The sequence below is a fragment of the Pistacia vera genome, unplaced genomic scaffold (assembly GCF_008641045.1).
Source record: "Pistacia vera cultivar Batoury unplaced genomic scaffold, PisVer_v2 Contig356, whole genome shotgun sequence".
In the NCBI taxonomy this organism is placed as follows: Eukaryota; Viridiplantae; Streptophyta; class Magnoliopsida; order Sapindales; family Anacardiaceae; genus Pistacia; species Pistacia vera.
This window is the reverse complement of record NW_022196175.1, coordinates 94,136-121,898: the sequence shown is the minus strand read 5'-3', so window position 1 is coordinate 121,898 and position 27,763 is coordinate 94,136. Positions and strand designations below refer to the sequence as shown.

At 36.4% G+C, this 27,763-nt stretch overlaps 3 protein-coding genes and 1 long non-coding RNA gene across 4 annotated transcripts; 1 reads left to right on the top strand and 3 right to left on the bottom strand.

Moving 5' to 3' along the window:
• Positions 1–523: 523 nt before the first annotated feature.
• LOC116139643 (galactoside 2-alpha-L-fucosyltransferase-like) lies at positions 524–3,529 on the top strand. Its single transcript, XM_031425320.1, has 2 exons — positions 524–1,110; positions 1,955–3,529. Exons 1-2 carry the CDS (start codon positions 834–836, stop codon positions 3,412–3,414), a joined length of 1,737 nt encoding a protein of 578 aa, XP_031281180.1. The 5' UTR covers positions 524–833; the 3' UTR covers positions 3,415–3,529.
• Positions 3,530–4,233: 704 nt separating this feature from the next.
• LOC116139635 (peptidyl-prolyl cis-trans isomerase NIMA-interacting 4) lies at positions 4,234–6,450 on the bottom strand. Its single transcript, XM_031425313.1, has 5 exons — positions 6,261–6,450; positions 5,324–5,474; positions 5,094–5,203; positions 4,715–4,857; positions 4,234–4,592 (listed from the first exon to the last, which is right to left on the bottom strand). The coding sequence occupies exons 2-5, from the start codon at positions 5,460–5,462 to the stop codon at positions 4,550–4,552; spliced, it is 435 nt and encodes a 144-aa protein (XP_031281173.1). The 5' UTR covers positions 5,463–5,474; positions 6,261–6,450; the 3' UTR covers positions 4,234–4,549.
• A 709-nt stretch (positions 6,451–7,159) lies between these two features.
• LOC116139646 lies at positions 7,160–8,356 on the bottom strand. The gene is made up of 2 exons (XR_004129494.1): positions 8,152–8,356; positions 7,160–7,591 (listed from the first exon to the last, which is right to left on the bottom strand). It is a non-coding gene; the product is annotated as an uncharacterized LOC116139646 (long non-coding RNA).
• Positions 8,357–9,719: 1,363 nt separating this feature from the next.
• LOC116139645 (dnaJ homolog subfamily C member 16) lies at positions 9,720–21,070 on the bottom strand. The gene is made up of 17 exons (XM_031425322.1): positions 20,769–21,070; positions 20,613–20,682; positions 20,483–20,525; positions 19,272–19,349; positions 19,064–19,148; positions 18,891–18,973; positions 18,735–18,792; positions 17,886–17,996; positions 17,135–17,192; positions 16,850–16,946; positions 15,590–15,625; positions 14,196–14,332; positions 13,850–13,920; positions 13,687–13,740; positions 12,480–12,622; positions 10,355–10,490; positions 9,720–9,854 (listed from the first exon to the last, which is right to left on the bottom strand). The coding sequence occupies exons 1-16, from the start codon at positions 20,890–20,892 to the stop codon at positions 10,371–10,373; spliced, it is 1,368 nt and encodes a 455-aa protein (XP_031281182.1). The 5' UTR covers positions 20,893–21,070; the 3' UTR covers positions 9,720–9,854; positions 10,355–10,370.
• Between the last annotated feature and the right edge of the window lie 6,693 nt (positions 21,071–27,763).

Sequence of the window (27,763 nt, the reverse complement as noted above, 5' to 3'; positions counted from 1 at the left end):
TAAGGTAAGATAACATTTTTTTTTTTTTTGCAATATACAAATAATTATTATTATGTAGAGGTAAGTTTCCTTAAGACGGGAATTAAAAACATTATAACTTATTACAATGGGGAGTTTATTCTTATTTATAACTATCATAAATTGGGAATATAATTTTTTATGACTATGTAGAGTTTATTCCTATATGAAGTATTATAATAGAGAAGTTTTACTGTACTTTAATAGGGAATAATTAACTTTAGATCTTCTATCGTGATCAAAAGACAACTTTACCCCGATCCTTTTGTAATTCTCTCCATTCCAAATTTGAATAATAAACGAAAAAAAAAAAAATAAAAACTAAAAATAAAAAAATTAATTAATAAAAAACCATAGAAGAAAAATAAAAATTTTTAAAAAAAAAATTTACAAAAATTAAAAATAAAAAAAAAAAAAAAAAAAAAAAAAAAAAAGGGTTAAAAAAAAGAAATTAAAAGAATAAAATAAAAAAAAAAAAGGACAAACTACACGTCTTCACCATTTTACACTGGCACGACATCTCGTCTTTTTTTGGACGACATGTCATCCATTCGTGGACCCATTCCTCTGCCAGTTAATTCGAGTCTCTGTCCCTGCGTTCACAGGATCCAAACCATAACTTTGCATCAGTGCACGTGGAACGTGTCCAGTGTAGTAGTTGTCGGTGACACTTGCTCGCTTTCTTCAACTCTCCTTTATCACTAACCTCTGCAACACACCCACCACCGATCCACACAATCTCAGGTCGTAATACCCCGTTTTGGACCAACCATTTGGTCCAAAACGGACCTAAGCTAGTTTTTTGCAGCACCCAGATGATTTACTCAGCTATGAAGCGCTTCAATAAAAACACGGATACTGACCCGGAAACCCACCCGGATACTGATAGCCGTAGTGACAACAATGTCTTGAGAGATCCGGATAGTGAATGCCGGTTCGAGTTGAATTCGATGAGGTTGATGGGTATTTTTTTGGTTATTTTGATGGCAGTGTCGGTTCTGTTCTCTGTGTCAATGGTGCTTAGGGACCTACCCGTTGATGGTGTTTGGGAACCTAATGAAGCTAGAGTGTTTGAAGAGAAATTACAGAAAGGTATTTACTTTTGTGAGAAAGTTCTCTTTTTAAAAATTTTGGTTTGTGTATGTTGTTTGTTGTATGTGTAGTTGTGGTTGTGGTTTTGAGTACATTGTGTTTAGTGTGGGACTAGCATTACTTGCATGTGTAATTTTTATTATCAGTTGGTGCACTAAGCGATCTAAATTTTGGCTGAGGCAGCTTTAAATGTGTTTGGACTGAGTAATTACTGGTTCTCTGTGAATAGAACCGACTTTAGAAACCAGTTTTAGCAATTGATTTGGCTACACTGACTTGTAATAATATACATTATGACCTTAACGGCTTTGATTGGTGTTTTTATTGACTTTCCTTGTGTCCTTTTGGTTTCTTTCGAGTTGTTAGACAATGCTATCTTGTATTGTCGGCAATGCCACCATTAGTTTCCTAAGGTTGTTTCATTTTTCTATCGCATTGTTTATTGTTATTCTTCTTGGTATGATCATCTCTATAAGATTTTATGCTTTGGGCATTATTAGATTGTTGATGCACAACATTTGATAATTTGATTATGTAAATCTGAATTTTTCTTCATATGCACTTCAGCTTTCAAAGTTTGGCTCGTTTTAATATTCCTGTCTTGAGTACTCTCAAAATGCTTATTTAGAGGAAATTGTTGACATTCCACAGTCTTACTGAGATGATTGAAAGTTAGAAACAGTTAGGCTGAAAACCAAAATTTTTCTCCTATAAAAGGCCAAAATATGTTGTCAGGAATTATAATGTTGCTTAATTCTTTTACGGCAGGAGTTTTTCTTGGAAAACTCACTAAACCCTATTTTGCAAATTACTTACATCTTTCCTTCTTTTTCCCTTATTACAGTCCCCAGTTCAGAAGATGATTCCTTTCAGTCTGATGATGTGCCAAAGGAATTGCTAGATGGCCTTCTTTCTGCTGAATTTGACAAAAGATCTTGTCTCAGCCGGTACCAGTCAGCATCATATCACAAACCATCATCTCAGAAACCTTCTTCTTACCTCATTTCCAGGTTACGAAGTTATGAAGCTCTCCACAAAAGATGTGGACCCTATACTGAATCCTATAACAAAACCTTGGAAAACCTCAAGTCTGGCCATCCTCCAGAATCCTCAGATTGTAACTATCTAGTATGGATTTCTTTTAGCGGATTAGGGAATAGAATAGTAACCCTTGCATCAGCATTTCTTTATGCTCTCCTTACAAACAGGGTCCTACTTGTTGATCCAGGAGTTGACATGATTGATCTCTTCTGTGAACCATTTCCGGAGGTCTCTTGGTTTCTCCCCTCAGATTTTCCTATCAAAAAACAGTTTGACCACTTTGATCAAAATTCTCCTCACTGCTATGGGAGGATGCTGAAAAACAATTCTACTAAGTCAAATGGCTTGAAGTTACCATCTTTGGCATATCTTCATCTTGTCCATGATTATGATGATCATGATAAGCTTTTCTTTTGCAATGAAGATCAAAGTTTTCTTCAAAAAGTACCTTGGTTGATCATGAAAACTGATAACTACTTCATCCCATCTCTCTTCTTGATCCCATCATTTGAGCAAGAGCTGAGTAATCTTTTCCCAAAGAAAGATACAGTATTCCACTTGTTGGGTCGGTATCTTTTCCATCCCACAAATCCTGTCTGGGGACTTATCACCAGATACTATCATGCATACTTAGCTAAGGCAGATGAAAGAATAGGCCTCCAAATTCGAGTCTTTGACACTGTCGTTAGTCCATTCCAACATGTGTTGGATCAGATACTAGCTTGTACCTCAAAGGAGAATCTGCTACCTGAAATTGACAGGCAAAAAGCCATCATCCATCCCGGAACTCAGATGTCTAAAGCTGTTTTGATAACATCCTTAAGCTCTGGTTACCTTCAGAAACTAAGAGACATGTACTGGGAACATCCAACTGCAACAGGAGAAGTCATCAGCTTTTACCAACCAAGTCATGAAGAATTTCAACAAACTGAAAAGCATACACACAACCGGAAGGCTTGGGCAGAAATGTATCTGCTGAGTTTGACTGATGTGTTGGTCACAAGCTCATGGTCGACGTTTGGGTATGTGGCTCAAGGTCTCGGAGGATTGAAGTCATGGATACTCGATAAGCCAGAGAATAAGACTGTTCCCAATCCACCTTGTCGCAGAGTGATGTCAATGGAGCCTTGTTTTCATGCACCTCCCTTTTATGATTGCAAGGCTAAGAGAGGTATTGACACGGGTTCAGTAGTTCCTCATGTGAGGCACTGTGAGGACATGAGTTGGGGTCTTAAGCTAGTTGATCTTGAGAAGGAGTTGTAAGTTGTAAACCAGATAAAGTCTATTGCAACTGTCCTAGTTGAAGTTGCAATTCTTTGGATGTACTATAGAATCAGCAATTTCATTAAAATATATCTTAATTATTTTGTTACTTAATTAATAGATTGTTTGTCTGATGAGTCATTCAATAATTAGGGGTTGAACTACTTTTGTAATAATGGATTGATGTGCTTATTTATGCATAACCTTGCCTTGATTGATTGCTGCAGCTATTAGGAAGCTGATATAATCATGTAAATGGCTTGTTATGAGTCTTATGCCTAGTCTGGTAATATTATTTGTTGCATAGGTTATGTTGATTAATGCTCAAGAGCTGTTTGACATAGAGCCTTATTTTAGCTATGAACTCCCCGTGTAGATGCGCAGAGTAGAGAGCCTCTACTTCAAAGAATTTGACGTAGAGTCAGAAGAAAAAGATTGTGCCTTCACCTAGGTTTATAATAGCCAACACTTGACAATTTATACCAAAAAAACAATATAAAAAAGGTCTTCACAAGCAGTTGTTGCATATAGGCAGTAGCCAAGGAGTTGCCCCAAGTGACCTCGCTTTGAAATGCCACGTAATTAATATAGCCATAGAATTGAATGGTATTAGAAATCTTCTTGAAACCAAATTGGTGACACATATCTCCAATCCCATCTAATTTCCATTCCAAGACTCTGTTGGCTCCAAATGTAATCAATATAAGGCTGTCAAATCAAATGCTTCTAGGTGCAAATTTTCCAGTACAGCCCCTAAGTCTTCTTCCCGGCACTCTTTGAGATATTATAAACATCCATTTGGAATACTGTCCAAGTGTGTATGCAAATCCCAGTTCAAATCATAAAAAGTTCCCAACAAAATTAGAAGCTGACATTCATCTTTTCCTTGCTCAAGAAAGTCGAGATAGCACACAAATTGAAATTAAAAGAAAAAGAAATTTATGAGCATTTCCAAACAATTATAATCTTTCCAGATAATACTCAGTAATATCTAACTTCTGATGAGAAAGCATCATTCAGCCACGAATGTCAACCATCATTGATGAGCCACATTATGCTTCAATATAAAAATTCATTATTTTCATCTCTATGTTCGCCTTTCCTGGATTACCCTTCATGCGAATTCCGGGTTCCATCAATTCTTCCTCCCTTCACACAAGATTATGTGGTATCCATGCCTGCATTGTAAGGTACAAAATAAATAAGCTAGTATAAGCCAAGGATAATATTGTGGTCCACAAGATATACCTAAAACAAGCTGGTGTAAAGCCTTAAATAACAATAAAATTTAAGAATATACGTTGATTTGAAGGGTGCACTGGTAGCTCCAATTGGTGTGCTGAAGGCAACTTCCTGGAATGGGCCGGCCATTTTGCCACGTGGAAACCATCCAAGGTCTCCACCCTTCTTCCCAGATGGGCATTCCGAATATTCTGCAGCTATCTGATGAGAAGGGGTAAGGAACGAAAATGATTCAGCAAACACCCAAACTCAGGCATTCTTAGAGGTGCCCAACTAAGTTGTCTTTCTTAAAAGTGCATAATTTATGCCAGGCACAATTTACCACTATAACTTAAATAAGATAGTCATCACTAACACTCGTGCTTATGGTCTCTAAACCAAGAGTGAATATTTAGCATCTTCAATAGTTATGGAATGATAGTTTCTACTGGATTCACCTTAGCAAACTCAGCTGGTGGAACCTTATCTCCATTGCTAAGCCAACCATCTTGCAGCTTCTTGTATGCTTCATTGATCTTCCCTTGTTTCTCACATAAGACATGTCTCGCTACAACAAATTAAGGAGTATCATAAGCAAAACCAAACAAAGAAGGGTGTGACAGATATGTGATAGATAATCATTAAATGAATGATAAGCTACTAAAGGCGGCAAGCAAGAATTAGAAACCTTTGACATATGTGCAGGTGCCAAGCCCGTCAGCTGACTTCCCACCTTTTCCTTTACCCTTAGAAGCATTCTCATCACCTCCTGCTGACTGTTTCCCTTTACCCTTCCCTCCATCCTTTGGTTTAGAGTCCTTTCCCATTGCTTCAAAAACCTAAATAATCGAAGTGCAAAATGTCATAGAAAATGATACTACCATGATAAAACTAATGACAACTACAAAACCACGCATTCGCAGAAAAGGTAAAATTGCATCCCATAAGTTTTTCAACAGAAACTCTACTACCAACATTTGCTTTAGCGAAAATAAATAAATAACAAAGAGCTTCCAAAACATTCATATCTACCATTGTCACAATTTAGTCAACTCCAAACTATCTCAGTGCCCACCAATTTGAACCCAATTATCGAATTGCTCAGTGTACACAGGCAGCTATGGTACTCCCCCTCAACTTCATATGCAATGAGAATCCCTTCCAAAGCACCAATACTAAGTTCTAACAAACCCAGAAATAATCCTAACACATGCAACAAAACAAAAGCCAAGACCAATACTAGCTATACTAATAAATCAAAGAAGAAACCTCAGTAATCACATCAACACACGTGGGGAAAAACACATTAAAGAAAAATCATTATCATCCTCCTCACCACCAACATTTGTACACTAAATACACAAACCGAATATATACCCAGAAGCGTTCCATAACAGGCATCACCACCCAATATCAATATTAATAGAATTTAACCAACACCCACAAACAGAAGCAATAATTCGAGAATTTTACGCAACCACGGGAGCATAATTTTTAATTTTTCACCTTATGCATGAAAAGTACAACGAATGAAACCCATTTAATATAATCGAAAACAAAAGGAAGAGGAATAAAAATATTGAACTCAAAAAACAAATGACACGATCTAAGCATGGACATGTCACCTTAAAAGATTTCGATCGAAAATGTTGATGAACAAGGGAACTGAAAAACCAACAGCTGACTAACTGAAGTCTGTCGGGGCTTACAGCGATACCGCGTTGAGAAGTTGAGTTCAGACTATCTTGAATTGAATTACGAAATCACCCTTCTGATGAGTGGTGGGTCGGGTCACACGGGCCCATAATAGATAATCAATAACAGTTCAATCAATTTAGAAGAGTTTTCTTCCTCTAAGCAATCTTTGCCCAAACAAATATCAATTAGGGTTTATACAATGGTAAAATTTATTTTTTAATTATTGATAAATCTATTTCTTATTCGCATTTTTTTTTTAACTTGAAGCAGAAGGTAGGACTAAAAAACTTAAAAAGTCAAAAGAACATTTAACTTATATAACGACTTTATCATTAATCTGCCTTAATATAGAGGATTGGCACTTTCTAGTTTCTAAATTTTCATCTTAATAATTGGATAAAATCAAGTCAATAATAAAAAAATATTGTGCCGAAAGTTTAAGCGAACGTTCGCATCTCTAATTTGATTTCGCTTAGTCAATCATATGAAGGCAATTCTTCATGTTATTTTACAAATTCAGAGCTGTACTGAACACAATTGCCATGCATATTCATGATTCTAACAAAAATCATACAAAATCATGCTTCAACAACCTGGCGAAGGCCTGAAACTATATCAAACATAAAAGGGGTTCAGCAACCATCAGATAAGGTTCTTAAAGTACACAGTTAATTGAAATGAGAATGATCACCCCATCAGTTTAAATCTCATATACGCCTAATGGAAGCCATTATTTGCTGATACAACAATACAAACCAACATTCTGTAATCCAGTATCAAATTCTTACATATGAACAGACCAATTTTTCGGTACTCTTTCCAATAAAAAAAAAAAAAAAAAAAAAAAAAAAAAAAAAAAATTCCAAACCTAATTGAATAGGAAGCCTTCTATATCTAGTTTCTAGCCTATATAACTAGATTGCCAGGGTGCTATCAAGATAACATCTAGATTCTAGATATTGCAGCTTAAATAATACATAATTGTTCCGTAATAGTCTAATCTTTTCCTATATCATCTGGAAATGATTTTATCAACAGCAACTGTTTGTTACTTCCAATTACAACTATGGCCTTCGACTTTTATCTCATTTCGAGAATCTCCGGCGCTATCCATTTTGTTAAGCGATATCTACTACTCTGAATCAGAATCTGAGAGAGGGGCCTGGTAAGCATCTTTGGTTCCACATCGGTTATAGAAAAGGTCGTCTTTCTTTGAAAATTTCTTTGCACGCTCTCTCTGTCGTTGTCTAGTTTCATCCTGAAAAGAATAAAATGTTTCCAAAGCATTTATCCTTATTGCTTCATGAGAAAAAGAAATACAGAAAATAGTATATCAAGGATCATGTTAATTGGATTGGTTTACGAAGGACAATAATGTGTAGGACGAGAAATTGAAGGAATTAAAGAATAGCTAAAAGGAAATAGAGAAGCTAGTAACATTAAACCATCTGAGTAGCTATAATCATCATAGAATAAACAATGCTAATAAACAGGCTTCTAAATTACACCACACAAGTATGATTTGTTTCGAATGAAAGAATGAAACACAATTTTTGCTCGTAGAATATTGGCACATGATAAGCATCATTCACCAGCTGCAACTCATTCAAGAACATGGCACCAAACGAGAGATCAGTAAGAGTATTTTCTTTCTTATTAATCTTTCTTTCCAGCACTATATTTGTATGTGTTTGTGTGTGTAATTGACAATTGTACATACATTAATAAGGAATATGCTAGACAGCTTTTGCACATTATACTTGAGAAGTTTGCAAACCATTAAAAAAATATCGTAATTTTTAAGCCAGCCACTACTACCTCAGTGCTTGATTCACTTGGTTGACCTGATTGCCTAGGACAGCTGGTTTTTGACTCCTAACCAGCCAGTGGTACCAAAACATTATTGCTGCCAAAAGCAGCTCGGACCTATTCTGGATCTCCAAGGTAACTGGAACATCGGCTAGAATGTTGCGCAGCAGTGCTTCATTCCAACACTCTTAGAACGAATGCTTTTGTGCCCTCTGGACCATAGGATCTGCATCCTCAGGAACAAGTTCAGAGTCTTCACTCTCTGTATTGGAAGAGAAAGAACTTTTGGGTAACGACAAAAGACTCCAAAAGAATCATGACACGTTTCTATCTGGGCTTTTAGTTATTAACATAAACCGTAATGCAACGAAATTTTTATATTAGAAACCATTGTTAGTTACATCACATATGAACTGAGCCATTCAAGCTGATGAACTAAGGCCTAACGGCCCTGTTGTAAGCACCTCAAATAGCAACTTACACTAAAAGCAACATAAGGCAATGTTTAGTCTGTCGCATTGCACTGAATAGTAAGTATAATATCTATTGTATTGTACTTAATAGTACAAGATAATACTGTATGAAATATAATAGGGTGTTTGGTGCATCATTATATTGTATTAATTTACATTTGATTTTCAATTAGATTTTTAAAATGTATTTGTTGAATTTTAATAATTCATTTAAAACTTAATTCTTTTTACTTTTACCTTAATTTTAAAGCATTTTTAAAAAAATTATAGAAAAGAAATTAAAAATTTACAGAAAAAAAAATCATTTATTATCACACAGAATATTTAAAAATTTTAAATAAAAATAAATTTTTTGTTATCGTTATTTTAAATCAATATGATCTATCTATCTTAAAGTGAAAATTTAAGTAATTAATAGATTATTAAAATTATTAAAGTAAATTAAAATAATAGAATATGTCACTTAACCCACCCTTTTACTTGGTAATTAGTACAATAGATATGGATTAAAAACTTATACATTGCATTAGCTTTATGTAGTGCAAAGTTTTCACCAAACTTGTATTGTATTATTTAATACTACACTGCTTTTTATACTATACAATCTTTCACACCAAATATTCTCTAATGTATAGTAAACGATAATTGGGGGAGGGAGATGTGGAGCTTTTTTGCTAAGCACCATTAAATAAATTGCAATAATTTGATAACAGAATTCCATGATTAAAAGAGAAAACAACTGGATTAAAGTATTTACAAAAGATGGCTCAACTTACATAGAAGGGGAATCTTTGGTGTCACCATCCTTGTATTTCTGATGCCCATTTTAAAATCTGAAAAAAAATAGAGTACAACACCGTTCAACGTATCCTTAGTTCTCAACTGAGTGAAACTTATCTCAATGAAAATGAAAGATGTTACACATACTTATAAACACCAAGACAAGTGAATCACAACTGCTAAAGGAAGCCAGTGCGAAAAAGATCTGACATTAGAGAAAGTTCATACCTCAGGAATTCATCTGAACCATTATACCTCACTACGAGCTGTGCAGCAGGATCCCCTTCTTCATCTTGCAATGCACTCCATATATTATGCGGTTTTTTCTCAACTTTATATTTTCTGCGTAGCATTTCTGTTGTAACGCACAATAAATATCCGGGGTATATCAGTCATATCCCTCCTTCTTCCACAATTTTCAAAGATTGTCTCTGAGAAAAGGTAGAATGAACAATATCGCTGGAGAAAATTCAACAATATTAGTCGCTTGAGGGCCAATATAGATGCACGCTATAACTTGTATGAATTAAGTTAGCATTTAATGCAGTTATCCCAAAATTTCTAATGAATACAACTTGGAGAAAAGCACCATCATCTTTCAACTTAGATAGAGGTGTGCATTTAACCGAACAAACTCTCAAACTACCTACACAAATTGATTTTGGTACGGTTGCTACGAAAGTTTAGTCCCCCTCATTATGATATTTATGAATTTGATAACTTTCATTGGTTTCCTAGAGTGAGAAAACCAAACAAAACCATCAAAATGACCCAAATTTCTAAAAAAGATGAAAACATGGCATGTTATTAAATGTGATCAACCAAGTAATCAAACGCATAACTTTCGTCATTTTCATCCAATAATTGTTTTTTGCTCACACTAACCAGTATCATCAACATGCCTGAAAACAAACAAAAAATAAGATGTATAAACACAAAAATGGTGGGATGAAACTCACTTCTTGAGCTTCCCCATCAAGCCAAGCAAAAGTCATCGCTTTTCTGAATGCATTTATTGATGGCGCTAAGATTGATCTGCCTCAGCTGCATCTGATCCACCATCACTTGATAATATTTCTTGAACCCTCGCACGGTCTACAAACTATTGTTACTACCCCCATATTTTAAACAAAGAATTTAAGGAAATTCCATAGCACAAGTTAGATGCATAAAATAACATCCAAAACGGTATCTGGAAGCGTATCATTAAATGGTGTATATCTGATCTTTATTATCCGTATTGTCCTTCATCACCCACCCCCCCTTCCTCTCTCCTTTCCCCTTCTCCCTTAAATATGAATGTCTGCAAGTCCCTTCATATTTACCATATTATTCAAGTGTTAAACAATTCTTAAGCAAATATATGAACATAAACTGGCTGAAGTAATTTAAAGAGAAGACCACAAGCAGAAGATTAGCTGTTGCAGACTTTCCGTAATGTGCCTTAGATCCCCAAACAGTCTGTCTTGGGTCCAATAATTGAACCTCCAAAGAGTTAGATAAGGATCCTAAGAAAGCTAAAAACTGTAACAGAACTTCAGAAAAGTATTCAAGAAATTCTAATCAGATACTTCAGAAGGGATCTAACTGCTACCTAATTCAATTAAAACATCATTTGATACATGGAAGCAGATCTTAATATAAATGAAAAATTAAAGAGAAAGCCCATGTGAAGTTAAAAACCAGTAGAAAACAGAGAGAATAGCTTGGGGTGCGTTTGGTTTAGTATTTTGGATAGGATTTTAAGGGTAGTATTGGGTTATTGGATATGGGAGTATTACAGGTAAATTTTAAATTTTAAAAAAGCCCGTTTTACTAATTTAACTAAAGACCCTAACATGTAAAATGACAAAAACACCCCCCCCACTGCAGTGTCAGATCCGGCCACCACCGCCGAATCTGACCGAAAATTTCGTTACGGCACAGATTGTCGGATCTGTGCCGAACACATCGTTATGGCCTTTTCCGGCTAATCCATGGTAGATCTGGCCGAAAAGCCAGATCTATGGTTTGTTTTGGCCGTCGACCCGGAAAAGGCCAAACGACGGCCATCTTTGGCCGTCAGCGACGGCCAAAGATGTGGCCGTCGTTTTCGATCGAGCGACGGCCAAGATTGGGCCGTCGTTGACCGTCAACGACGGCCATTTTCTTTGGCCGTCGCTGACGGCCAGATCTGGCCTTTTCCGGCCAATCCGTTGTGGATCTGGCCGGAAAAGGCCACAGCGGTGAACTTCCGCCATTTCTGGTCGGAAGTTGGCCGTTGTACATTCCGGCTATCACCGACGTGGGTGCCGGAATCTGACAAGTTGGTTGATGGGGGTTTTTTTGTTAATTTTAAACTTTTTTTTCAGGGGTTAGTGAATTAATAACCTTAGGGGTTAATGTAATTAAAAAAATAGGTAATATTTTGAGAATATTATACCAAACGCGATTTGAAAAATAGGATCCAGAATAGGTATAAAAATATTAAACCAATGCATACTTGTGTTATCATGCAGACCTACTGGTTATAAAACAGATTTTCAGAAAAGTCGTAAGGAATTGTTTTTCTTTCCTAGTTACTTGTTAGTTGAATGTTAGGAGATTCCCAATGCCTAGAAGGCATCATCAAACAAAACTTCCTTTGATATCTCATAAGCTGCAATGGTCCCCCTCTGTATTTTTTATCTTTTACTTAGAGGCATTTACTTCATCACCGGAGCCACCACCACAAGTCACTTTTTGTTTTACACAGAGTAGTGTTCCCTAGGTCCCATTACGAGTGTCTTAATTCTATTTTCATTCGGTTTTATCACATGCTCTATATCTACAGTCAAAATGCTAAAACTTTTTTACGTTTTCTCTCACTTCTAAAGAGAAAGTACTTGAAAAAAATATGGAAACTTTAAGATCTAACCGTAATTCTTACCTTTCTCAAAAGAAAAGGTGCAAAAATGAGTTACAACTTTATTAAAGAGTAATAAGATGAAAAACTGTTATGAAACCACAAGGGATATTGGGCGAACTACATACTTTACGATTATTCTAAGACCAACATATGTATATGAAAAGGCCTTGGAACAAAATCCAGGCAGAAATACTTACTTCTCGCATTTTGTTTAGTTCTTGACTTTGCCGTCCTGCAAGAATGATACAATACCAGATCTTGGTATCACTTCCAGCACGAGAATAACCCCTGGCATCACACCCAAGTTCCATTGATGTCGAACTCCTTAGTTGAGGAAGCTCTGAGAAGAGGTGTAACCCAATAAATATAGGTCTTTCAAAATATAAGAAAATTTTTATTTAAAAACTGGTTCAGTATAATTATATGCTAAATTATTCTGATTTCAGAAGTAGTAATTTAGGAAAAAAAATGTCTAATTAAGATTGGAAGTTGATACAGCCATCGATAAAAAAAATTTTAAACTGGAATTATACGAGAGATCAGGATTTGCATCAACAACCTCACACACTTTGATAGAGGTAACATAATGTTCCCAACCACTCCCGCCCCACCCCCCCAAATTGGGCAACTGATTAATGGATAAGCAAGGTTTGACTATGATCTAAGCCAACCAGTGATTTTCATTTCTTCATGTAATCTATCCTTACCAGCAACAAAGCAAATATAACGTGAATGGTAGATTGAACATTTTCCCATCTCAATTTTTCATTCTTCACATTCATTATAACTTTAAAAGTTAATTTTCATGGTTAATTTTGGTCTGGTTCCATCTTGAACATTTGAACCAATTTGAATAAATACCAAGATATAGTGGGTCAAATATAAGTGTTTCAGTCTTATCAGACCTAAAATAATGGGAAAACTCCTATTCTGCTTTTCAGAATTCAAGGGGATGAGAACAGCCAACTATTTATTAACATCATTTAGGTACTACACGAAACCAAGTAGTTCCATCCATACATTAAGAGTGATCATGCAAAGAAAAAATGAGATATAAAAAATTAATTCAGTAACATCTTCACTGATTATTACTATAATCTGTAGCGATGTAATGAGTGAATTGTGGAGGTGCAATGAATGTCCAAGCATCAATTGACAATCCACCAATTCATTGTGACTTTTACGAATAGGTTTCTTAACAAACAAAGGTGCACTGATGAGTGGAGGAAAAGAAATTAGCATACTCTTGAAAGACACTGGGATTCTTTACAAAAGAGTTGTCAAATAGTCAATGGAAAAGAATAAATAAATAATAAATATTCAAATGAAGCCTGTTAAAAAAAATAAATTAATGATCCCAAAAACAATAGTAAAATTAGGCTAACACGTCGTCATTATAAATACCTTGCTCTTTATTTTGTTCCATGACTTCTGAAAACTGTGAATTATTAAATGATCCTGCAACATTATCTGCACAACTTAGCTTTTTTCATAGATCAAATAAAATCATATAAAAAGTTCTCTAGCCACAAAAGGCATGTAAAGTGATAGAAAAAGAGTAACATGCCATGGTACACAACAGGTTTGACACCCGGATCTTTCAAGAATACAATAGCAGGCGCAGAATCCACCTCAAACCTGTCATCATTGGTTAAATCTCAATTAGGTTGTCTAATGCAGAAGGAACTAATGAAGCATCATTACTTTCATGGTTTTCAACTCAAGCCATAACAGATGTATCATTGAAATTTGCTATAAAAATTATACAGGTAAATATGTAATTGACGAAATAAGCTTAATGTTATTGACAAATTACTCCAATTCAGGTTCCTCAAAAACATGTTGAAGAAAACAGTCTCTTCCACATAAATATTGCATATTATAATCAGTAATAAGAAAACATATCCACATACACGTTCCACCAAAGGGCAGCTTCCTCCTCTCGCCATAGTATGAAGGCAAAAGAGGCATAAGCCCGATAATCTTTAGAAATTTGCCGTACAAATGGAGTAGCACGCTCGCCTGTTTTTGAGAATAAAATTACCTTTACCTACAGGTAAAAAGCATGAAAGCATCAAGAACTACAAAATATCACCATGTTGCACATGAAAATCTAAGCAAAGCTATGGAAACTAAAATGTCACAATAGAGAACACTATTTTTTTTTATAAGAAAGAACTGAATAACTACAGAAATCAGCATTGCAGAATATCAGTCCAACTTATAGGACAAAAATTCCAAGGATTTTGAAAGAATAAGCTCTTCACATAACAATTATGTTGCACATCCATTCTTAAGCATAAAGCATTCAATTTATGGCTGCGTCTAGGATGAAACACAAAGTTATGAATTGGGCATAGATAAAACATTAAAATTTTGCATAAAAAAGTTGCTAATTTTGATAATAAGGACGGTAATTTAGTATTTCCATAAAGCATCATTACCTGAGACCCAAATATGATGTCAAAAGTTTTCACTTATCCTCCTTCACCCACCCCCAAAAAAATATTATAATAATAATGATAAATCAACCTAAGTTATGTCTGACAAATTACCCCTTATTACTTGGGTAATTCAAAGCCAAAAGATCTCGCATACAATTTATGGTAAAGCCAAATTTTGCATAAAAGAAAGTGGTCACAACATAAGGATTCTACCAGGAAAAAAATGATAATGTAAACAACAAAATGTGAGAAACAATACAGGATATAAATTTATCATGAATCACCAATTGCAAAATTGCAACTAGCAGCTTGCTATCTTCATTTCTAATTCATAGTCAGTTTAATACTTCAACAAGCAGTATCAATTTTAACATATCAGTTGCTAACCTCTCTATACCCCCAAATTAGTAATGAATTTGGTTCAATCTGACCCAAAGAAAACCATATAAAGATTACGTTAATCCAAAAGGTATCACTCAAACATCTTTAGGATTCTGAATGCAATAAATGAACACCATTAACTAAGCTGGTTTGGGTCCCACAAGAGAACAAGTTATCAGCTCCAAGGCTCATTTCACGAAATGCTCAACAACTATGATCAAATACGCATGAAAGACACTTTAAAGTCATTCTTATTTCACAAGCTGTAACAACCACAATGATGTAAACAGAAAATCTAAACTGACTATTCCTAAAATATCAATACAATATTAATCAGCCAGGAAGCTGTTGACATCCTCACATAGTGGCTTCATAATGTAAATATGGCCTAGCAACCAAATTGCAAGAACAAAACAAATAAAATCACGAAAATAGCATTTTATGAACATTAAAAAAGTATATTGTGAAAAAAGGAACCATACCTTATGAGGCGCAGCTTTTGCCAGAAAATCTTTTCCCTGAATTTAATGCATAATTCCAAGTCATCATTAACAATAAGGATGAAAAATAAGATAACAGCAAGAAAAAAAATATCAGCATAGGGCAAGTTGTGCCAATAACATCCATTAAACACAAGATATGAAACAAAAGTCAAAACTAAAAGCTACTTGTGATTATGCATTGATTACTTATTTATTTGTTATAAATTCAGCAAACAAAATGTTTTTTATCTTTTGACATTTGACAAGTGAGACAACCCTCCACCAGCACCCCAAACCCTTAAAAGAAGAGCGACAACTATCCATTTTTAAAGAAACTATAAACTTTGAATTAAAATGATAAGAAATACAACTGGAGACCAAGTGTCCACAAAGAATTATAAAACAAAAAGAAGGGAAACAATTCAATGAGAATTCTAGTTAGTAATCGTTCTCCCCTGAACAAAAAAGCCCAAAAACTATAGAAAATCTACCCAAAGTCCCTTCTCACTTCAGATGAATTCAAAAAAAGAAAAGGAAAAAAAAAAAAAAAAAAAGATAAATCTTGAAAATCCTAAAAAACTGAAGCCTAAAGAGAACCAAAAAAATGAACTCTATCCCACCACTCACTACTGTTTTCTTCCTTTTCCTAGCCAAAAAAAAAAAAAAATGGAAGACCTGGCTTTGTAATGCAAAAAAGTGCAATATTGTTTCAAATGGTATTGTCAGTAACATGTTAAAGTAAATACTGGGTTCACCTAATTAACAAATCAATTCTAATATAAATGGTAACCAACTCATTCTCCAAAGTTCATGTAGGAAAGTGACAATTTATTTTTTTTCTGCAGCTTAGCCTTTACATGCATTTTTGTTTTCAGTCATGAAATAATTGGGTTGCAGTATATTGACAAGTTTTACTAAAAACCAAGGACAATCAAAAGGTAATATATAACCTCCACAATCTGAGTAATATTTTATTTGCACATACAGACATAGAATCAAGTATGATGTAGAGACATTAAATGCCAAAGCTCAAACACCAACTTGTAATTGAGGATGGGTTGAAGAAGTTTATATTTTCAATAAATGACACTAAGAAAGCGTGCATGCAAAAAGCACTGACCATCAATAATCAATTAACAGTTTCACTTAAAAAAAAGAATACAACGGTTTCACTCCAAAAGATTTATTTCATGCTCAGGACGTCAAGATAAACTTTTCTTATGAATAAAAAATGAAGTTCCAAGAGTCAATACTAATTACCAGTGACTCCTTCGTATAGTAGAAAATGCGAGGTAAATTTAATATGGTTGTCGCAAACCAATCGGTAACTGCATCAACGGAGAGTTCTCCATCAAACCTAACACCAAAGATCATTTTAGATACTATTCTACTATAACATTAAGAAAGATATAAGACTCATTGGAGTTAGAAAGCACATATGGAATATGAAACTTAATATAAAGCTTTCCTCAACATACTTTAAAATATAGAATATTGTAATTTCTTACTTTTTTTTTTAAATAAAGAACCTAACTGGGTACTTACCTAATTACACAATCAGCAGTTTTACACCCTGTTGGAAATGCAACGAACAAAGGAAGACCTGTGTGAATTTGTTACAATTTTAAAGCCAGAATTGATCATAAATATAGTTCTTGCCACAATGAAAAAAATAAAGTTTCGAGTTGCCGTAAAATCAAGAAGAAAATAACTTCCAGCTTGAAAATCCACCATTTAATTCCTTCAACCATTTGGCTACTTCATAGTGCCTCAATGTATCCTACCATTGACAAACCATCAATGACATACAGCCAGAGAAGGCAAGCAAATCAAGCTCTAGTGTTTTTTCTTTTTTTCTGGTTATCAAAGAAAAAACATGAGATTACAACAGAACATTTGAATTATAGTATATTTTCTCTCAACCAACAGATTCATCTAGGATGTGGCTATAGAAAAACTGGCAAGGATGCATTCTGCAAGTATCAAATTACAAGCTTGCACATGATCCCACTTGCAATAAAGTGAGAGAATTCCATTTTCGAACTTAACCATATGCTTGTAAAGAATAGTTAAATATTATCACACCACCACAATTGATTTTATATAAACCCATTTGTATCAAAGTAGTTAAATATTCTTACATTTTAAAGGAGCTTTTGACATAAGATTCGCAAATTCCCAAAGCTTGCAATCTAATGGAAACTTCAATTTTGCTTAATAATTGTTTTCTATACAGCTGTTGAGATATTCCCTTCTTGTCATAAACTGATGTAAATTGAGTAGATGCTACACTCACCATTTCTAAAGAAAAATTGTCCAGTTGGCTTTCTCTCAGCAAGGTAAGTGGCAAGTTGAACCTCACCAAGTTCCACCATACCAGTATTTGCAATCCCCTCCAGTAAGGCAGCTGAATGCAGACAGAGGGAGATATGTTATCAATATCTCAAAGTAATCACCATGCCTGATTCAGTGATAACATTACAGTCTTACTGAACACACAAAAAGCACCCAAGTGATGCATGAAATACTTATACCATTAAAGTGTTCCAACTTAACCTATATTGGTACCCCTCATTAAAAATGAATAGCAAAATAATTAAAGAATAAAAATTCAGGTGCATCAGGAATATAAGGTAGCCAAAACACACACCTATATGGCAGACGAGTCTGTTTGATTATCTTTTTTCTGGTTATATGCTTCATCCAAGAGATGCCTAAATAATTACAATCATGCTACTTAGTGAACCCCGTACAGCACAGATGTACCGAGGTCACAATACCGAAATTCAGTCTTGCATAAATGACATAGCCTAGTATACATATCAGCATATTCCAGTATTTATGAATATATCTCTTTGTCTTTAGTCCAGGAAAATAAGATATCATCTTCCAAAGAGATGAACCAAAAATGCAGAGCTCAAGCCTTTTCATCCAAGAAAAAGGTGTGAATGGGAGCTCTTTTGTTCATCAGTGACCAAGTTTAATTCAATTTAATATTTCTAATTGAGTTAGCTGCTCTGGTCCAAAGGTCCACTTTTGTCCTGACTGTTAAAAGTGACAATTAAGCAAACAAATCCTATGAACAACAGAGAGAGAACAAAATTTGACTTCCAAACTTACAATCTATCACCAAATGAATGCATACCAATTCGTTTCCAAGCATTAGAAAATTGAGCACAACGATAGCTCGCGTCTGAGTAAACCTGCATCCATTAATATTCATTGTTAAATATTTTACCAAAATTATAATTGCTTTACAGGCATTCGAAAATCAAGCACAATATATCCATAGTGTTCTAACCTGAATTAGCCGTGGCTTAGTATCTTTAAACATAGACAAAAAATCCTTCAATGTAATGACATTAAAGGCATAATCACCGTAATCTGATGGAAAGATACACTTTATGAATCTATCAGCAGTTTTGAAACACTCCCAAATTCAAAACTGAAAGAAAAAAAGACATCTTTACTAACCAGAAGTGGCAGCATCAAGTAATGGAAGGTCTACCTGTGAGAAACTATCCCCACCATGTTGTTCTCTGACCTTATCAAGAACATGCTAAGGACAAGAAATCAAGCAAATAAATTAAAAAAAAAAAAAAAGTAAAAACTGGAAGAGGAAGAAAAAGAGTTGGGAAGTATACAAACAGGACATCGTAATAAATGATAAATAACTACATACTAGTTGCTCATCAATTCCATATATGTCATAGTCCCTCTTCCATAAAGGATGGATCAGCAGCTCATAAGCATATCGGACCTGCAAGGGAAACCATAAATTTAACCAACAGCATTACTCAAAAAATAAATAACAAAAGGCTCCTTCCTACAATAAGCCTCACATTCAACAAAGACGACAGAATAAAAATCAAATCACAATGGTTTATTATTTGCACAATGAGGCCAAAGTCCCAATAAGCATATAAAGTTTAAGTTCAAATGTTAATGATAGAGTAGTAGCAAATATATGCAATGAAAGCATGCATGACTTTCTTTTCCTTCCTCTTAGTGTTTATAATTCCCCAATTTATTAATCAACCTCCCCCACCCAGAGTGTAGATGTTGTGGTAATTTAATCTTTGTTCAGGCATTAGGGCTTTGCCACAAGTGACAGTGTAACAACAAATTACTACTTTCTTCATTTTCTTACAAATAATATATGAGTCCTTGCCCATGAAAAACTTTTAAGCAACCAAATTTGAGATTTCTAAAAACATAGAATTGTAGATTTAATTACTTACTTTTAGAAACATTTTCTAAATTCATTAATTGCAAAGATCCAGGTCACCATACCATAAAAGAGTGCAAACCTTCATATTGATAAATTTGAAACTCATTGTCCCACTTGATCCATTTGCACTCAAATATTGGATGGAAAGTTGGAATTCAAAATTTAAATTAACTATTGTCACCTTCATAACTGGTCATCGCAAATGACGACTTCACTTTTGGTAACTCCATAGAGAGAGGGTAACTCCATGGAAAGAGAAGATTAATACCAATAGAATATATGACTCCATAAATGTAACAGACACATAACAAAATCTTAAACTTTAATAAATAACATTCACCATGACCAGAGTTAAAATCGAAAAAGAAACTTAAAATTACAAAAGCAGAAGTTGACCTACAACCTCGTTAATCCGGATGAGAGATGCTACTACAAAAGAGAAGCACAACCATTGCTTCAACAAGTACTAACATGCAAGTTGTGAAATTCCACTCTACCAAATATAAAACAATCTTTATTACTACCTCAACCTAAAACAACGTGACAGTCTTCTGATATCAATATTTACAAAACAAATAGGAGCAGCCGCTTATAATGTAATCATAACTTTGTCTATCTAGAAAAAGCAAAAAGCAAAGCAAGTAAAAATAAAATTCACGAACCTTCAAAAAATCAGCAGTACTTGGAACTTCCTCACCTGAATTCCTGAAACAATCAATTATACACAAAATTCAATAAAAATAATAAACAAAATAAACTACAATTACAATGAAAAAGAAGCAATTAAATTACCACTTAGAGGATAACTTCTCGTACGCGTCTTTCACTTCTTCGATAGAACTGTGCCGTTTCATTCCCAAAACTAAAATTCAAGGAAAAAAAAGACACATAAATAATTAACAAATGAATGAAAGAAATGCACGCGCGTAGGTGTCAATTGCGACGGACCTTCGTAATGAGAGGGAGGAAAGGAGCGAGGAAGAACGACGAGCTGATAATACAAAGCGAGGAGGAAGAGAGTGAGAGGCACCGCGTAGGCTTTGATCGTCGACGCCATTGCAGGCCGAGCCATGGTGAATAGTGAATCGATCACACTCTCAGTGCTTCGAGTAAAAGAAAAGAGAGATGTCGAGTTATGGAGAAGAAATGAAAAGGGAATTAATTAATGAGTTTCGGTAATTTGCCTTAATTAATTACTTCACAGGGGTGATTATGTTTTGATTTCGATGTGGTTTTCCTTTTCAAGCACGGTGATTACTATGTGAAACTCAATTAGAATGAGCTGCAAAATATTAATTAAATAATGTAATAATATTTTTAGCAAATTCATTCGGCGCCAGTCGCATTCAGCAATGGAACTAACGGTTCGCATGGATAGGAGACATATAAGATGACGGAATAATCTTAGTTTATTTTATAAGATTTTGGTAAACTAACTAATAAAATATTATGAGTATCTTTAATTATAAATATTGTTTAGTGTCGATAATATAGGGGGTAATCTGATACCCTCCCCTAGGAGTGTTATTAAAAGATTATCGGATAATTTAATTTTGACACCTATTTTGCCCTTAATTTAATATCATTTCAGACACAATTGTCCTCAAATATCTACCAAATAACAATTACCCAGCCCCCACATTTGAGAAATTAGCTAAAACACTACAGCCACAAAAAAATTTAAAAGTTAACAAAATATCCTCAACCACTGAAGATCAACGTTGGTAATTACTCACCACCACCGACAACAAGCATCAATCACTGTAATGGCGCACGACCGGCGGGATTTGGTAGGTCGTGCACTAGTAAGGCTTTTTTTTGTCATGGATTTGTGATTCATAGTTGGAAATGGCCAGATCTGGCCGTTTCACGGCCAAAGATGTGGTCGTGAAATGGCCACAAATCTAGTTGAGGAACGGCCAAATCTATGGCCATAGATCTAGCTGTAAAACGGCCATGGATCTAGCCGTGAAACGACCATGGATTTGTGATCTATGGTCAAAAATGGCTTTGTCGGCGCACGGCCAGCCATATATGGCCAGTCGTGCACCATTCCGTCGACTGCCGGTAGCGGCCAGCTATAGTGCCTGGCTGCTAGCAGTGGCTTGGGATGGATGGGGGCGATTTTGCTACAAATTAAAGTTTTATATGGATGTGTGTTTTAGCAAAATTTCAAATGTAAGAAATTAAAAGAAATAATTCAAAAAATAATATTATATTAATATTTAAAAACGAGGGCAATTTAGTAATTTATATAACATACCCACTCATTTATCCTCCCAATTAAACATATTATTCACCAATTTATTCGAACAAACCGAACACTTTTCTTAAATATTCTCAGTAATCTTCAAGATGATTTATCTTTCCGTTCATATAACATCCCCTATAATAAAAACATAATATGATTCAAACTCCTCCTAATTATACGTATTTAGTCTTTATATATATTTTTATTTATCTATATCATTTGGTAATTGAATTGTTTCAACATGCCTATGGTACACGATTAAAAAAAATGTATAATGTACAAAATTTGATTATATAATTGCATTGAAAAATATTTTTTTGTCAAAAATTTTGCTCAATAAAGGACTTAGTGTATGCCGAAAACATATTAAAGCAACTCTTTAATCAAAGACAATGTAAATACGTATATTATTCTTTAATAAATGAAGTTTTAGATTAATGGTTTTTGAACCTTTTTTATGTACAAAGTTCTAGATTAATGGTGTGCGACAATTGAAACATAGGTGAGTATCGGATTTATATATTAACCGTTATCTACCATGAGTTTTTGAAAATAAAGCTAAACTCTTTAAGTACTGTATTTTAACTTAGAGTGATGCTATTGGCTCCCACAATTTATCTTAATAGACCCTGTTTACTTTTTCTAATTTAATTACAACTTTATCCTTGTTGTGTGAGAATGTGCAACTAGCTCGGAGCAGACAGTAGCTCAGAGCAATCAAGAGCTTGGTGTGGCTTGTGTGGCGACTACCAAATTGAAGCGATCTGTGCTACGTACGAGGTGAAGCGAGTTATTTGGTTACTATCTTTCAGATTGTAGATAAGCCTTATCACCGTTTGTAAGTCTTATCTCCTAGAGTCGGGGAGAAAATTTCGGCATAACTCTGGCAATTTCAATCTAGTGACAACAGCTCCAAATCATGTGATTAACTCCCAAAAATCACGCCATTATCCCTGATTTTCCACTTGTAACCGTTGTTCATTATGTACTATATAAACCCCCTCAAACTCATTGTAAAAGGGATGAAGAGTTACAAGAAAAAACTTATTATAAGGCAAATAAGAAATAAAAGAACAGTGTACATAGGCTTGATTTAACACGTCGAATTACTTTAAAAATTGTTCTTTATTCTTATTTATTATTCATTTCATTTTCTTGTTAATTCTTAAAGATCACGCTCAGATCCTACTCAATCCCATCAAGGTTGATTGCGTATCTTTGGTTTTTGTGAGTTTTTATAACAACAATCCTTCATAAAAATTACTAAATAGGATATGATTTTATTTTTTTTCCATTATAATCATAAACCCTAATTTTCTTCACTCTGCTATTGATCCACGCTTCAAAAATAGATGAATTCAAGAGTATGCTATTCTTACCAAACTCCAAAGATTTCGTGTTTTATTTAACCATTTTGTATTATAATATTAAAAACATATTCATTGAAAGGAAGAAATTTAATTACCAATAATGTTTCAAATTGAAAGTAAGAATATCATTGCTACTAAAGTTTTTGTTGATGCGTGATTTTTACACTAACGAAACGTACATGTGAAATGCTGAGCTGGCCCAGAAGACACACGTGAATGTAAAGGAAAAGAGAGTAATGCAACGAGAAAAGCGTTTTTAAAGTGGTTCGGATGCTCAGCAAGTGAATCCTACGTCCACTGTTATTTTATTAATGATAGGGGTCAGGTCGCATTAGCGGACTGACTTACAAATGATAGTACAAGCGAATGAATGCTACAAATTACAGAAAGAGAATAGCTATTCAAGAGTAAAATTAGCGAATCCCTTGAATGAGAGAGGAACTCTCAATTTATAGTGGGATGGATTAAGGCAATCATCACTGAATCTGTGAGTTGGTGGGATTATCCGTGCAAATCCTTCTTTATGTCACATTGCCCACCTTCTATAGTGATTTGCGCGATTTGGCGCAGGGATTGGACACGTGGGATCACCACAGCTCCTGGCAAGTCTGGCGCGCACCCACTATTCTGACAGAAGTAGACTGCAAGTGAACCCATGTTCTGACTTTTGTACTCTGACTAGACCTTACGTCAGCCCTATATTTTTCGGGCATAACAGAAGTCCCCTAGTTTTTAAGGTTTGAGGATCGAACCTTGGAAACTACAAGTCATGCCATGGCTGGATGCTTTTGGAAATTTTGGTGATTCCGACCTGCTTGAAAATAGGTCGGGGTAGTACTCTGCGCGAACACGACCTCGCACAGTCATTGCTTGCTAAGGATGAGCGACCTGACTTCTTCAGGAGTTACCTGTTGTGCTTTTGGTGTGGACGCATTTAATGAAGCGGTATCTACTCTGACAGACGTGTCATGTGCGTAGCAAGTGCCAACCAAGCGCATTAAATGCATTGTGTGCTTACACGGTACCCTTTATCAGAATATTAAATGTGTGACATGCTGAAACGACGCCCCTTATCAGAGCATTAAATGCAGATTGGGGCGCAATTAATGCTGAGAGAGAGAGAGTGTCGTCGCTTGAGTTTGTCAACGGAAAAGATGAAGATTTGATTTTCTTCAATCATGATGCTCACTCTTCCTCACTGATTCACAACACGTGGTAGTGATCAACGGTGAGAAATTTTTGCCGCCCAAACGTCGTTTTGATTCCGAGAAAAACAAACGTCGGTTCATGCGCTATAAAAACTCTGATCTTTCTCAGGTAATGTCACCACACTGTTATTTTCACAGAGAGCAAGAGATTTTCGCAAGCTTGGAGTATTTGCCTTCCAAACCAGCGTCTTTCTGATATTCGAAGCAGAAGCCATTTTCGTATTTTGAAAGGTAAGAATCTTTCTTTTTTTTTTTTTTTTTTTACGGTCGGTAAATGGCGTTTGTCTTCCGGTAACTCATCGGAGACGAGACACTCATGTCGGGTTCGAGCCATGAGTGACAGCTCGAATCATTCTGTTAGGGTTTTCTTTAGGTTTTAGGGAGTCTGTTTCCTTCCACGTCGTCGTACGGAGTAGCGTACGATGGCTAAATGACCCCCCTACTTGTCGCTTTTGCAGACCAGTAGAATGGACCCCTCAACGACCAGATCCAAGGAAGGAACCGGTTCGTCTTCGCAGGGTGCTCCGAGCGTCACTCCTGAGGTCTACTCGGTACTTACAGGGGAAGAGCTCGAGAGGGTGATTAAATAATATGGTATCGAGGTGGAGGTTTTCCGCGATGTGGCCCACTCATCGCGATACCCATCCCGTGGGTTGGCCGCGATCTCTGAAGAGATCATCAAGGGTGGGGGTCTGATCCCCTTCCACCCTTTTATCAGGTCGATTTTGGATTACTTTGGGATAGCGTCGATGCAGTTCATTCCGAACGCATACGTGATTGTTGTTGCAATGTACATCGCGTGTCGCGAGAACGGGCTCGACGAACTGACCGCTGTGAAGCTCGGCTGCTCATATTACCTGAAAAAGAGCAAGGACAAACACTCTTATTACTTGTCCAAGCGACCTATCATTGCCGACAGGATACACGGCTACCCTAGCAACGCGGGGGCCTACGAAACGAAGTTTTTCTTCTTTCGTTACGACGGCCATTGCCGCTTTCAGGACCCGAGTAGGCTCTTTTCCCTTGCCGAACTCATCAAATTTGAAATGCACTTTCTAACGACCTGTTTCTTTTCTGACAGTTAACAAGATGATCGACCTAGGGCTACTCTACAATCGGGATATGATCGTGTCTTTCGGCTTCCTACCTAAAGTCAGTCGCGACGCGAAGAAGCTTGTGACGACCGCGAATCTGCGAAAATATGGTTTCTTCAATGCAAACGCGTCTTTAGAGCCCCATTGAGTAAGTATTGCTAACTGGTTCTTTTCTGGTCGTGAGTGAAATACTATTACTAATGATGCTTGCATGCAGCGACCATGCCTCCGAAGGAGTCGGAGCAGCAGCAAAGAAGGAAATTCAATTTTCCCCGGTCAAAGAAAGCCAAGGCGACCGATGCTGCTCCTACCGTTCCCCCGGCTGAGGGTGCCACATCGGGCCCCCAGGTGCGACCTGCTGGAACTTCCCAGCCCCGACCTTCGGAGGATGCACCAATCCAAATCGCGAAGGCTTCCCAACCACCGGCTGTTCGCCCAAGGCTAAAGACAATGGCTCAGCGACCAAAGAAGAGAAGGCAAATTCAAGTCGAGGAGTCTGAAACTGAATCTGAGGGCGATCAACCGGGGGGTTCGCAGCCAGATGTCGGGAGGAGGTCGGGTAAGGAACCGACGGGTGACACGACCCCTACAGGAGGCTCGAAGAAAGGAACTCCAGTGCTGGACTCGCTGGGGAACCTGCCGGAGTACCTGCAAACGATGGTCTACACTCTGCTAGAGTGCAGACTCTTGGAAGCATTTGAGCAGTCCGCAGGATCCAGCGACGTGGACCTAATGTCCACATCTATCCAGCACTTAAGCAAGGTAAACGAACTGCCCTTGGAGAGGACTTCCCTTAGTCTCTTTTGATAAACGTGCTATTTTTCCTTGTTCGCAGGCCCTGCTTACCATGCAACTGTCCTTGGAGAAGGTTCGACTGGGAGCTGTGAAGGGAGAGGTCGCATTAAAGGAAGAGAACGCGAACCTCAAGCAAAGTTTGGAAGCCGCCGAAGAAGAAAGGAACCTATCCTCTAAGTCGGCGAACCGATACCTGAACGAAAAAGACGCGGCTCTTCGCACGGTGGACTTCCAAAAAGCCGAGCTCGAGAAGCATGGAGAGGAAATAAAAGAGCTTCAAAGGATCATAGCCAGACTCTCCAAAGAGGTCGGAGAGAAGGACCAGGAGCTCAAAGCGGCCACTACGCGGGCATGGCGAGCAGAACAAGAGAGAGACGCCTTAAAGAAGCAAAAGCAAACTCTTGAGGCCGAACTCCAAGCAAGTCAGGGGAAGGTTGCTTCCCTGACCGAAGAGATGTAGAGGCAGGTAGCGGAGGTCGAGGAAAAGGCTGCCGAATGGGCAATCGTGTCTATCTATACCTTGCGACCAAAGAATCCGACCCTTGATTTGTCTAATCTCCCGAAGGACTGGCGAGACACTCTCTTGTCCATGGCGCGAGAGGATGATGTAGCAGCGGCTGCCCAAAAATCTGATCAGACAGAGGGTTCGGGACATGCCTCGAGGAAACCTCCAGTCGACCAGCTCTAGGACGATAAGGTCGGTCCTCGAGGAGTCAGATTAGGGCCAATAGTCTTATCATTGCCTGCTGTACTCTTAACATTAATGAAATACATTTTGCTTTTACAACTTTTGTTCGCTTTATTATACATGAATTTACATTGATTGCTTACAGCATTGGAACAAGTCTATAACGTGAACACATTTGTGCGAACTAGATTACATGCGGATTGTTACAAGCGAACAGAGTAATACTTTACAGGAAAATAATTTACAAAGAGTAATAATTAATTTACAAGGAAAGTTGAGTTCGGAATTACTGATAGTGAGGTCGAAGATGCTCAGCATTCTAAGCTCGGGGTACTTTGGAACCATTTAGCCTTTTGAGATGATAAGTCACCGGTCTTATCACTTTGTCGATGCGGTATGGACCTTCCTAGTTCCGTCCCAACACTCTTGCACTTGGTTCCCTAGTACCAAGGAGAACTTCCTTTAATATAAGGTCACCGACCTAGAAGTCTCTTCATCTGACCTTAGAATCAAAAAACCTCTTCACGCATTGCTGAT